This window comes from Oncorhynchus tshawytscha, unplaced genomic scaffold, assembly GCF_018296145.1.
Source record: "Oncorhynchus tshawytscha isolate Ot180627B unplaced genomic scaffold, Otsh_v2.0 Un_scaffold_1752_pilon_pilon, whole genome shotgun sequence".
NCBI classification, from domain to species: Eukaryota; Metazoa; Chordata; class Actinopteri; order Salmoniformes; family Salmonidae; genus Oncorhynchus; species Oncorhynchus tshawytscha.
In genome coordinates, this window is record NW_024609485.1 from 98574 (window position 1) to 112500 (window position 13927).

The 13927-nt window shown below is 38.8% G+C and overlaps 1 protein-coding gene across 2 annotated transcripts in view; it reads left to right on the forward strand.

Moving 5' to 3' along the window:
* Nucleotides 1–2244: 2244 nt before the first annotated feature.
* Nucleotides 2245–13927, forward strand: part of LOC121844959 (transmembrane protein 114) — a 54328-nt gene continuing 42645 nt past the window's right edge. Inside the window, exons 1-2 of one of the 2 annotated variants that reach the window (XM_042315500.1) lie at nucleotides 2245–2516; nucleotides 5507–5584. In XM_042315500.1, coding sequence (XP_042171434.1) covers nucleotides 2336–2516; nucleotides 5507–5584 — 259 coding nt within the window. In that variant the 5' untranslated portion in view covers nucleotides 2245–2335. The remainder of the gene's footprint in view (nucleotides 2517–5506; nucleotides 5585–13927) is intronic. The other variant, XM_042315501.1, reaches the window with a different exon arrangement.

Genomic DNA, 13927 nt, shown 5'->3' on the forward strand with positions numbered 1-13927 from the left:
TACTGATACTACTGGTACTACTACTGATGCTACTACTGATACTACTAATGATGCTACTACTTATACTACTGATACTACTACTGATAACACTACTAATACTACTACTGATGCTACTGATACTACTACTGATGCTGCTACTGATACTACTACTGATGCTACTGATACCACTACTAATGCTACTGATACTACTACTGATGCTACTACTTATACTACTGATACCACTACTGATACTACTGATGCTACTGATGCTACTACTGATACCACTACTGATACTACTGATGCTACTGATACTACTACTGATACCACTACTGATACTACTGATACCACTACTGATACTACTGATGCTACTGATACTACTACTGATACCACTACTGATACTACTGATGCTACTACTGATGCTACCACTGATATTGATGCTACTGATACTACTGATACTACTGATACTACTGATACTGATGCTACTGATACTACTGATGCTACTGATACTACTACTGATACCGCTACTGATACCGCTACTGATGCTACTGATACTATTACTGATACCGCTACTGTTACTACTGATGCTACTGATACTACTACTGATACCACTACTGATACTACTACTGATATACTACTGATACTACTGATACTACTGATACTGATGCTACTGATACTACTGATGCTACTGATACTACTACTGATACCGCTACTGATACCGCTACTGATGCTACTGATACTACTACTGATACCACTACTGATACTACTGATGCTACTACTGATGCTACCACTGATATTGATGCTACTGATACTACTGATGCTACTGATACTACTACTGATACCGCTACTGATGCTACTGATACTATTACTGATACCGCTACTGTTACTACTGATGCTACTGATACTACTACTGATATTGATGCTACTGATACTACTACTGATACCACTACTGATACTACTGATGCTACTGATACTACTACTGATGCTACCACTGATATTGATGCTACTGATGCCACTGATGCTACGGATGCTACTGAAGCTAATGATACTACTGATACTCATACTACTACTAATACTGACACTACTGATACTAGTGTTACTACTGATACTGATACTACTGATATTAGTGATAATACTGGTAGTACTGATACTACTATTGATACCACTGATGCTACTGATACTACTGATACTGATACTACTGCTACTACTACTGGTACTACTATTGATACTAGTGATACTACTGATACTAGTGTTACTACTGATGCTACTGATACATACACAGAGATCATAACGAACATTCAAAATGCACAATGTCTGCCCCACGCTACCCTCATCTGGCCCAGGACGGTACTACACCCTACTAATCGACCGTCTGGTAGGACAGGGTTTTCCAAACTTGTTCCTGGCCCACCCTCTGGGTCCTGGGCCCCTCTTGGTCCTGTAACCCCCCCTCCCAAGGGTGCACGTTTATATGTTTCCCTAGCACTACACAGCTGATTCAAATAACCAACTCATCATCAACCTTTGATTATTTAAATCAGCTGTGTAGCGCCAGAGGAAAAACCTAAACGTGCACAGAGGGGCCCCGGGACTGAGTTTGGGAAACCCTGTGGTAGGTAGACTACTTCAGTACCAGACCAGGACACAGAGACACACCTCCACTCCACAGACGGCAGATACACACTCTGACATAGAGACAGTCCACAACAGCTCTCCATCTCTTTCATTGAGCTCTCCATCTCTCTCTCTTTATCTTTCACCCCCTGTATTTCTCTTATTCCCCCTCTTCCACTGTGTGTGTTTGACACTCTGATCTCTCACTCCCACCTAATCTCTCTCTCTGTTCCTCTCTCTCTCTCTCTGTTCCTCTCTCTCTCTCTTTTCCTTTCCCTCACTCTGTCTCTCTTCCTCTCTCTCTTCTCTCTCTGTTCCTCTCTTTCTGTGTTCCCCCCTCTCTCTCTCTCTCTCTCTCTCTCTCTCTCTCTCTCTCTCTCTATTGCTTCAATTATTATTATTATTGACTTTTTCAATGTTAATCTTCATCTCCCTCGCTCTCTCTTCTGACTTTCACCCTTTCTCTGTTTCCCTCCCTTTCCCTCACTCTCTCTCTCTTCCTCTCTCTCTTCTTGTACTCTTCCTCTCTCCCTCTGTGTTTCTCTTCCTTTCCCTCTCTCTTCCTTCCTCTCTCTCTAACTCTCTTCTTGTCCTCCTCCTCTATCCCTCTCTCTGTGTTTCTCTTCATTTCTCTTTCTCACTCCCTCATGCTCTGTACACCTCTTTCTTTCTCGCTCTGATTTGCCTCACCAGGTCTATCACTCTCTCTGTTTCTCTCTCTCCTCTCTCCTCTCCTCTTCTCGGTATGGTGAGGATGACTCTGGGAGCTCTGGCACTGTTTGTAGCTGTGTGTGGAGTGTCCAGTTTTGTGTTGCTGGGGGTGGCCATAGGGACAGACTACTGGTACCTGATAGATGTCGCTCAGAGGGAAAACATCTCCAACCTCTCTCTCAACTCACACTCAGGACTATGGAGGACCTGCAACTGTAAGTCAATGCGTGTTACTTTTCTTTTAGCAGGGAGTCAGATACTGGTCCTTTGTGGCTTAGTGTGACCATCTGTAGCTCAGCTGGTACCACCAGGTTATAACATGTATAGTGTAGTCTCCTGTAGCTCAGCTGGTACAGCATGGTACTACCAGGTTATAACATGTATAGTGTAGTCCCCTGTAGCTCAGCGGGTACTACCAGGTTATAGCATCTATAGTGTAGTCCCCTGTAGCTCAGCTGGTACTACCAGGTTATAACATGTATAGTGTAGTCCCCTGTAGCTCAGCTGGTACTACCAGGTTATAGCATGTATAGTGTAGTCCCCTGTAGCTCAGCTGGTACTACCAGGTTATAACATGTATAGTGTAGTTCCCTGTAGCTCAGCTGGTACAGCATGGTACTACCAGGTTATAGCATGTATAGTGTAGTCCCCTGTAGCTCAGCTGGTACTACCAGGTTATAGCATGTATAGTGTAGTCCCCTGTAGCTCAGCTGGTACTACCAGGTTATAGCATGTATAGTGTAGTCCCCTGTAGCTCAGCTGGTACTACCAGGTTATAGCATGTATAGTGTAGTTCCCTGTAGCTCAGCTGGTACAGCATGGTACTACCAGGTTATAACATGTATAGTGTAGTCCCCTGTAGCTCAGCTGGTACAGCATGGTACTACCAGGTTATAGCATGTATAGTGTAGTCCCCTGTAGCTCAGCTGGTACAGCATGGTACTACCAGGTTATAGCATGTATAGTGTAGTCCCCTGTAGCTCAGCTGGTACTACCAGGTTATAGCATGTATAGTGTAGTCCCCTGTAGCTCAGCTGGTACTACCAGGTTATAGCATGTATAGTGTAGTCCCCTGTAGCTCAGCTGGTACTACCAGGTTATAGCATGTATAGTGTAGTTCCCTGTAGCTCAGCTGGTACAGCATGGTACTACCAGGTTATAACATGTATAGTGTAGTCCCCTCTAGCTCAGCTGGTACAGCATGGTACTACATGGCTTTAAGATGCTTTAGATAAGTTTCAGCTAAAGTGTCAGCTAGATGGCAGATATTCTATTATCAGACATTAGACATTATATTATCAGACATTCTATTATCCGATATTCTATTATCAGATATTCTATTATCAGACATTCTATTATCAGACATTCTATTATCATATATTCTATTATCATATATTCTATTATCAGATATTCTATTATCAGACATTCTATTATCAGATATTCTATTATCAGACATTCTATTATCAGATATTCTATAATCAGATATTATATTATCAGACATATTATCAGATATTCTGTTATCAGACATTAGACATTCTATTATCAGACATTTTGTTATCAGACATTCTATTATCAGACATTCTGTTATCAGACATTCTATTATCAGACATTCTATTATCAGACATTCTATTATCAGACATTCTATTATCAGATATTATATTATCAGACATTCTATTATCATATATTCTATTATCAGATATTATATTATCAGACATTCTATTATCAGATATTCTATTATCAGATATTCTATTATCAGATATTCTATTATCAGACATTCTATTATCAGATATTCTATTATCAGATATTCTATTATCAGATATTCTATTATCAGACATTCTATTATCAGATATTCTATTATCAGATATTCTATTATCAGACATTCTATTATCAGACATTCTATTATCAGACATTCTATTATCAGATATTATATTATCAGACATTCTATTATCATATATTCTATTATCAGATATTCTATTATCAGATATTCTATTATCAGACATTCTATTATCAGACATTCTATTATCAGATATTCTATTATCAGACATTCTATTATCAGATATTCTATTATCAGATATTCTATTATCAGACATTCTATTATCAGACATTCTATTATCAGATATTCTATTATCAGATATTCTATTATCAGATATATATTCTATTATCAGACATTCTATTATCAGATATTCTATTATCAGACATTCTATTATCAGATATTCTATTATCAGACATTCTATTATCAGATATTATAGGTGTATTAGTACTGGGCTGGAACAAAAACAGTCCCACCCTGACAGTCCCCAGGACCAGAGTTGAGGAGAGCTGCTTACTGCAGTGTGGGTGTAAGAGCCAGTGTGGGTGACGGCATGTCTGTTTTCTGCTGTAGACAACCTCTGGGTTGTAACAATGTCATAACATACAACTCAACCCAGGCTAGGACCGCTGTGGTGTTTAGAAACAGACTGACATCCAGGCTAGGACTGATGTGGTGTTTAGAAACAGACTGACATCCAGGCTAGGACTGATGTGGTGTTTAGAAACAGACTGACATCCAGGCTAGGACTGATGTGGTGTTTAGAAACAGACTGACATCCAGGCTAGGACTGATGTGGTGTTTAGAAACAGACTGACATCCAGGCTAGGACTGATGTGGTGTTTAGAAACAGACTGACATCCAGGCTAGGACTGATGTGGTGTTTAGAAACAGACTGACATCCAGGCTAGGACTGATGTGGTGTTTAGAAACAGACTGACATCCAGGCTAGGACTGATGTGGTGTTTAGAAACAGACTGACATCCAGGCTAGGACTGATGTGGTGTTTAGAAACAGACTGGGAGGGAAATGAGGGGGAGGAGATGAGGGGGAAATGAGGGAGAGGAGATGGGTGAGTTGAGGGAGAGGAGATGAGGGAGAGGAGATGAGGGGGAGGAGATGAGGAGGAGTAGATGGGAGAGTTGAGGGGGAGGAGATGAGGGAGAGGAGATGGGACAGTTGAGGGGGAGGAGATGAGGGAGAAGACATGAGGGGAGAGGATATGAGGGAGAGGAGATGGGACAGTTGAGGGGGAGGATATGAGGGGGAGGCGATGAGAGAGGGAGGATATGAGGGGGGAGATGAGGGAGGATATGAGGGGGGGGAGTTGAGGGGGAGGAGATGAGGGAGGGTAGATGTGATTGGCTGATCCATGTGTTCTGTCTTCTCTCCCAGCTCAGAACCTCTGTCAGCCATTCGTCAACCCGTTTGAAGGCGGACAAAACCTCACAGACTCTTACAGACAACTTTTAAGTAAGAACAGTTACAGTAACTAAAGCACTTATCGTTATCATCATCTTCATCATTACCATTGTCATATGATTACCACCTTTTGGGCAGTATTTTGCTGTGTGTTAATGTTAAATATATTGGTGAGTATTTAGCCGTGTTTAAATGTAAGATATATTAGTGAGTATTTAAATGTAAGATATATTAGTGAGTATTTAAATGTAAGATATATTAGTGAGTATTTAAATGTAAGATATATTGGTGAGTATTTAAATGTAAGATATATTGGTAGGTATTTAAATGTAAGATATATTAGTGAGTATTTAAATGTAAGATATATTGGTGAGTATTTAAATGTAAGATATATTGGTAGGTATTTAAATGTAAGATATATTGGTGGTATTTATTGATGTTTAGTGTCATTAATCAGGCTGGTTATTGTTGTTTAGTGTCATTAATCAGGCTGGTTATTGATGTTTAGTGTCATTAATCAGGCTGGTTATTTGTTATTTAGTGTCATTAATCAGGCTGGTTATTGTTGTTTAGTGTCATTAATCAGGCTGGTTATTGATGTTTAGTGTCATTAATCAGGCTGGTTATTGTTGTTTAGTGTCATTAATCTGTTGTTTAGTGTCATTAATTGGCTGGTTATTGTTGTTTAGTGTCATTAATCAGGCTGGTTATTGTTGTTTAGTGTCATTAATCAGGCTCCTGTAGAGGTATTGGCTGGTTATTGTTGTTTAGTGTCATTAATCAGGCTCCTGTAGAGGTATTGGCTGGTTATTGTTGTTTAGTGTCATTAATCAGGCTCCTGTAGAGGTATTGGCTGGTTATTGTTGTTTAGTGTCATTAATCAGGTTCCTGTAGAGGTATTGGCTGGTTATTGTTGTTTAGTGTCATTAATCAGGCTCCTGTAGAGGTATTGGCTGGTTATTGTTGTTTAGTGTCATTAATCAGGCTCCTGTAGAGGTATTGGCTGGTTATTGTTGTTTAGTGTCATTAATCAGGCTCCTGTAGAGGTATTGGCTGGTTATTGTTGTTTAGTGTCATTAATCAGGCTCCTGTAGTCATTAATTGGCTGGTTATTGTTGTTTAGTGTCATTAATCAGGCTCCTGTAGAGGTATTGGCTGGTTATTGTTTAGTGTCATTTAGTGTCATTAATCAGGCTCCTGTAGAGGTATTGGCTGGTTATTGTTGTTTAGTGTCATTAATCAGGCTCCTGTAGAGGTATTGGCTGGTTATTGTTGTTTAGTGTCATTAATCAGGCTCCTGTAGAGGTATTGGCTGGTTATTGTTGTTTAGTGTCATTAATCAGGCTCCTGTAGAGGTATTGGCTGGTTATTGTTGTTTAGTGTCATTAATCAGGCTCCTGTAGAGGTATTGGCTGGTTATTGTTGTTTAGTGTCATTAATCAGGCTGGTTATTGTTGTTTAGTGTCATTAATCAGGCTGGTTATTGTTGTTTAGTGTCATTAATCAGGCTGGTTATTGTTGTTTAGTGTCATTAATCAGGCTGGTTATTGTTGTTTAGTGTCATTAATCAGGCTGGTTATTGTTGTTTAGTGTCATTAATCAGGCTGGTTATTGTTGTTTAGTGTCATTAATCAGGTTGGTTATTGTTGTTTAGTGTCATTAATCAGGCTGGTTATTGTTGTTTAGTGTCATTAATCAGGTTGGTTATTGTTGTTTAGTGTCATTAATCAGGCTGGTTATTGTTGTTTAGTGTCATTAATCAGGCTGGTTATTGTTGTTTAGTGTCATTAATCAGGCTGGTTATTGTTGTTTAGTGTCATTAATCAGGCTGGTTATTGTTGTTTAGTGTCATTAATCAGGTTGGTTATTGATGTTTAGTGTCATTAATCAGGTTGGTTATTGTTTGTTTAGTGTCATTAATCAGGCTGGTTATTGTTGTTTAGTGTCATTAATCAGGCTGGTTATTGTTGTTTAGTGTCATTAATCAGGCTGGTTATTGTTGTTTAGTGTCATTAATCAGGCTGGTTATTGATGTTTAGTGTCATTAATCAGGCTGGTTATTGTTGTTTAGTGTCATTAATCAGGCTGGTTATTGTTGTTTAGTGTCATTAATCAGGCTGGTTATTGTTGTTTAGTGTCATTAATCAGGCTCCTGTAGAGGTATTGGCTGGTGTCATTAATCAGGCTCCTGTTATTGATGTTTAGTATTGGCTGGTTATTGTTGTTTAGTGTCATTAATCAGGCTGGTTATTGTTGTTTAGTGTCATTAATCAGGCTGTTATTGTTGTTTATTGTGTCATTAATCAGGCTGGTTATTGTTGTTTAGTGTCATTAATCAGGCTGGTTATTGTTGTTTAGTGTCATTAATCAGGCTCCTGTAGAGGTCAGGCTGGTTATTGTTGTTTAGTGTCATTAATCAGGCTCCTGTAGAGGTATTGGCTGGTTATTGTTGTTTAGTGTCATTAATCAGGCTCCTGTAGAGGTATTGGCTGGTTATTGTTGTTTAGTGTCATTAATCAGGTTGGTTATTGTTGTTTAGTGTCATTAATCAGGCTCCTGTAGAGGTATTGGCTGGTTATTGTTGTTTAGTGTCATTAATCAGGCTGGTTATTGTTGTTTAGTGTCATTAATCAGGCTGGTTATTGTTGTTTAGTGTCATTAATCAGGCTGGTTATTGTTGTTTAGTGTCATTAATCAGGCTCCTGTAGAGGTATTGGCTGGTTATTGTTGTTTAGTGTCATTAATCAGGCTGGTTATTGATGTTTAGTGTCATTAATCAGGCTGGTTATTGTTGTTTAGTGTCATTAATCAGGCTGGTTATTGATGTTTAGTGTCATTAATCAGGCTCCTGTAGAGGTATTGGCTGGTTATTGTTGTTTAGTGTCATTAATCAGGCTCCTGTAGAGGTATTGGCTGGTTATTGTTGTTTAGTGTCATTAATCAGGCTGGTTATTGTTGTTTAGTGTCATTAATCAGGTCATTAATCAGGCTCCTGTAGAGGTATTGGCTGGTTATTGTTGTTTAGTGTCATTAATCAGGCTCCTGTAGAGGTATTGGCTGGTTATTGTTGTTTAGTGTCATTAATCAGGCTGGTTATTGTTGTTTAGTGTCATTAATCAGGCTCCTGTAGAGGTATTGGCTGGTTATTGTTGTTTAGTGTCATTAATCAGGCTCCTGGTATTGTTGTTTAGTGTCATTAATCAGGCTGGTTATTGTTTAGTGTCATTAATCAGGTTTAGTGTCATTAATCAGGCTGGTTATTGTTGTTTAGTGTCATTAATCAGGCTCCTGTAGAGGTATTGGCTGGTTATTGTTGTTTAGTGTCATTAATCAGGCTGGTTATTGTTGTTTAGTGTCATTAATCAGGCTGGTTATTGTTGTTTAGTGTCATTAATCAGGCTCCTGTAGAGGTATTGGCTGGTTATTGTTGTTTAGTGTCATTAATCAGGCTGGTTATTGTTGTTTAGTGTCATTAATCAGGCTGGTTATTGTTGTTTAGTGTCATTAATCAGGCTCCTGTAGAGGTATTGGCTGGTTATTGTTGTTTAGTGTCATTAATCAGGCTCCTGTAGAGGTATTGGCTGGTTATTGTTGTTTAGTGTCATTAATCAGGCTCCTGTAGAGGTATTGGCTGGTTATTGTTGTTTAGTGTCATTAATCAGGCTCCTGTAGAGGTATTGGCTGGTTATTGTTGTTTAGTGTCATTAATCAGGCTCCTGTAGAGGTATTGGCTGGTTATTGTTGTTTAGTGTCATTAATCAGGCTGGTTATTGTTGTTTAGTGTCATTAATCAGGCTCCTGTAGAGGTATTGGCTGGTTATTGTTGTTTAGTGTCATTAATCAGGCTCCTGTAGAGGTATTGGCTGGTTATTGTTGTTTAGTGTCATTAATCAGGCTCCTGTAGAGGTATTGGCTGGTTATTGTTGTTTAGTGTCATTAATCAGGCTGGTTATTGTTGTTTAGTGTCATTAATCAGGCTCCTGTAGAGGTATTGGCTGGTTATTGTTGTTTAGTGTCATTAATCAGGCTCCTGTAGAGGTTGTTTAGTGTCATTAATCAGGCTGGTTATTGTTGTTTAGTGTCATTAATCAGGCTCCTGTAGAGGTATTGGCTGGTTATTGTTGTTTAGTGTCATTAATCAGGCTCCTGTAGTATTTGGCTGGTTATTGTTGTTTAGTGTCATTAATCAGGGTTATTGTTGTTTAGTGTCATTAATCAGGCTCCTGTAGTAGGGTTATTGGCTGGTTATTGTTGTTTAGTGTCATTAATCAGGCTGGTTATTGTTGTTTAGTGTCTAATCAGGCTGGTTCCTGTTTAGTGTCATTAATCAGGCTGGTTATTGATGTTTAGTGTCATTAATCAGGCTCCTGTAGAGGTATTGGCTGGTTATTGTTGTTTAGTGTCATTAATCAGGCTCCTGTAGAGGTATTGGCTGGTTATTGTTGTTTAGTGTCATTAATCAGGCTGGTTATTGTTGTTTAGCGTCATTAATCAGGTTGGTTATTGTTGTTTAGTGTCATTAATCAGGCTCCTGTAGAGGTATTGGCTGGTTATTGTTGTTTAGTGTCATTAATCAGGCTGGTTATTGTTGTTTAGTGTCATTAATCAGGCTCCTGTAGAGGTATTGGCTGGTTATTGTTGTTTAGTGTCATTAATCAGGCTCCTGTAGAGGTATTGGCTGGTTATTGTTGTTTAGTGTCATTAATCAGGCTCCTGTAGAGGTACTGGCTGGTTATTGTTGTTTGTTTAGTGTCATTAATCAGGCTCAGGCTGGTTATTGTTGTTTAGTGTCATTCCTGTAGAGGTATTTGGCTGGTTATTGTTGTTTAGTCATTAATCATTAATCAGGCTCCTGTAGAGGTATTGGCTGGTTATTGTTGTTTAGTGTCATTAATCAGGCTCCTGTAGAGGTATTGGCTGGTTATTGTTGTTTAGTGTCATTAATCAGGCTCCTGTTATTGGTATTGTGTCATTAATCTGGTTATTGTTGTTTAGTGTCATTAATCAGGCTGGTTATTGATGTTTAGTGTCATTAATCAGGCTGGTTATTGTTGTTTAGTGTCATTAATCAGGTTGGTTATTGTTGTTTAGTGTCATTAATCAGGCTGGTTATTGTTGTTTAGTGTCATTAATCAGGCTGGTTATTGTTGTTTAGTGTCATTAATCAGGCTGGTTATTGTTGTTTAGTGTCATTAATCAGGCTCCTGTAGAGGTATTGGCTGGTTATTGTTGTTTAGCATCATTAATCAGGCTGGTTATTGTTGTTTAGCATCATTAATCAGGCTCCTGTAGAGGTATTGGCTGGTTATTGTTGTTTAGTGTCATTAATCAGGCTGGTTATTGATGTTTAGTGTCATTAATCAGGCTGGTTATTGTTGTTTAGTGTCATTAATCAGGCTGGTTATTGTTGTTTAGTGTCATTAATCAGGCTGGTTATTGTTGTTTAGTGTCATTAAGGTATTGGCTGGTTATTGTTGTTTAGTGTCATTAATCAGGCTGGTTATTGTTGTTTAGTGTCATTAATCAGGCTGGTTATTGTTGTTTAGTGTCATTAATCAGGCTGGTTATTGTTGTTTAGTGTCATTAATCAGGCTGGTTATTGTTGTTTAGTGTCATTAATCAGGCTGGTTATTGTTGTTTAGTGTCATTAATCAGGCTCCTGTAGAGGTATTGGCTGGTTATTGTTGTTTAGTGTCATTAATCAGGCTCCTGTAGAGGTATTGGCTGGTTATTGTTGTTTAGTGTCATTAATCAGGCTCCTGTAGAGGTATTGGCTGGTTGTTTAGTGTCATTAATCAGGCTCCTGTAGAGGTATTGGCTGGTTATGTTGTTTAGTGTCATTAATCAGGCTGGTTATTGTTGTTTTTCATTAATCAGTGTCATTAATCAGGCTGGTTATTGTTGTTTAGTGTCATTAATCAGGCTGGTTATTGTTGTTTAGTGTCATTAATCAGGCTCCTGTAGAGGTATTGGCTGGTTATTGTTGTTTAGTGTCATTAATCAGGCTCCTGTAGAGGTATTGGCTGGTTATTGTTGTTTAGTGTCATTAATCAGGCTCCTGTAGAGGTATTGGCTGGTTATTGTTGTTTAGTGTCATTAATCAGGCTCCTGTAGAGGTATTGGCTGGTTATTGTTGTTTGTTTATTGGCTGGTTATTGTTGTTTAGTGTCATTAATCAGGCTGGTTATTGTTGTTTAGTGTCATTAATCAGGCTGGTTATTGTTGTTTAGTGTCATTAATCAGGCTGGTTATTGATGTTTAGTGTCATTAATCAGGCTCCTGTAGAGGTATTGGCTGGTTATTGTTGTTTAGTGTCATTAATCAGGCTCCTGTAGAGGTATTGGCTGGTTATTGTTGTTTAGTGTCATTAATCAGGCTGGTTATTGTTGTTTAGTGTCATTAATCAGGCTCCTGTAGAGGTATTGGCTGGTTATTGTTGTTTAGTGTCATTAATCAGGCTGGTTATTGTTGTTTAGTGTCATTAATCAGGCTCCTGTAGAGGTATTGGCTGGTTATTGTTGTTTAGTGTCATTAATCAGGCTCCTGTAGAGGTATTGGCTGGTTATTGTTGTTTAGTGTCATTAATCAGGCTCCTGTAGAGGTATTGGCTGGTCATTAATCAGGCTCCTTGTTGTTAGTTTGTCATTAATCAGGCTCATCATTAATCAGGCTCCTGTAGAGGTATTGGCTGGTTATTGTTGTTTAGTGTCATTAATCAGGCTGGTTATTGTTGTTTAGTGTCATTAATCAGGCTCCTGTAGAGGTATTGGCTGGTTATTGTTGTTTAGTGTCATTAATCAGGCTCCTGTAGAGGTATTGGCTGGTTATTGTTGTTTAGTGTCATTAATCAGGCTCCTGTAGAGGTACTGGCTGGTTATTGATTAAAAAACAAACATTTTATCAGATGTTCTTATCCAGAGCCACTTACAGTACATTCCTCAGCAGATTGCTAAGTGGGACAACCACATACTGAGCCTACAGAAAGTTTTCAAACACCTTGACTTGCCCCACATTGTGTTGTGTTACAGCCTGAATTTAAAATGGATTACATGGAGATTTTGTTGGTCACTGGCCTGACACACAATACCCCATAATGTCAAAGTGGAATTATGTTTTTAGATTTTTTATTTTATTTTATTTTTTACAAATTATAACAAATTGTAAGGCTAAAATGTCTTGTGTCAATAAGTATTCAACCCAGTTGTTATGGAAACGCCTAAATTAAGAAACACCTAAATAAGTTCAGGTGTAAAAATGTGATTAACAAGTCACATAATAAGTTGCATGGACTCACTCTGTGTGCAATAATAGTGTTTAACATAATTTTTTAATGACTACCTCATCTTTGTACCCCACACATACAATTATCTCTAATGTCCCTCAGTCAAGCAGTGAATTACAAACACAGATTCAACCACAAAGACCAGGGAGGTTTTCCAATGTTTGCCAAAGTAGGGCATTCCAATGTTTGCCAAAGTAGGGCATTCCAATGTTTGCCAAAGTAGGGCATTCCAATGTTTGCCAAAGTAGGGCATTCCAATGTTTGCCAAAGTAGGGCATTCCAATGTTTGCCAAAGTAGGGCATTCCAATGTTTGCCAAAGTAGGGCATTCCAATGTTTGCCAAAGTAGGGCATTCCAATGTTTGCCAAAGTAGGGCATTCCAATGTTTGCCAAAGTAGGGCATTCCAATGTTTGCCAAAGTAGGACATTCCAATGTTTGCCAAAGTAGGGCATTCCAATGTTTGCCAAAGTAGGGCACGTATTGGTTGATGGGTAAAAATTATAAAAGCAGACATTGAAAATCCCCTTTTGAGCCTCTGGTGAAGTTAATAATTACACTTTGGATGGTGTATCAATACACCCAGTCAATACACCCAGTCAATACACCCAGTCAATACACCCAGTCAATACAACTCAGTTAATACACCCAGTCAATACAACTCAGTTAATACACCCAGTCAATACACCCAGTCAATACACCCAGTCAATACACCCAGTCAATACAACTCAGTTAATACACCCAGTCAATACAACTCAGTTAATACACCCAGTCAATACAACTCAGTCAATACACCCAGTCAATACAACTCAGTTAATACACCCAGTCAATACAACTCAGTTAATACACCCAGTCAATACACCCAGTCAATACAACTCAGTTAATACACCCAGTCAATACAACTCAGTTAATACACCCAGTCAATACAACTCAGTCAATACACCCAGTCAATACAACTCAGTTGCAGGAGAGACCCATGGTGACTTTAAAACATGGCTGTGATAGGAGAACACTGAGGATGGAGCAACAACATAGTAGTTACTACACAATACTAACCTAACTGACAGAGTTTAATGGCTGTGATAGGAGAAAACTGAGGGTGGATCAACAACAT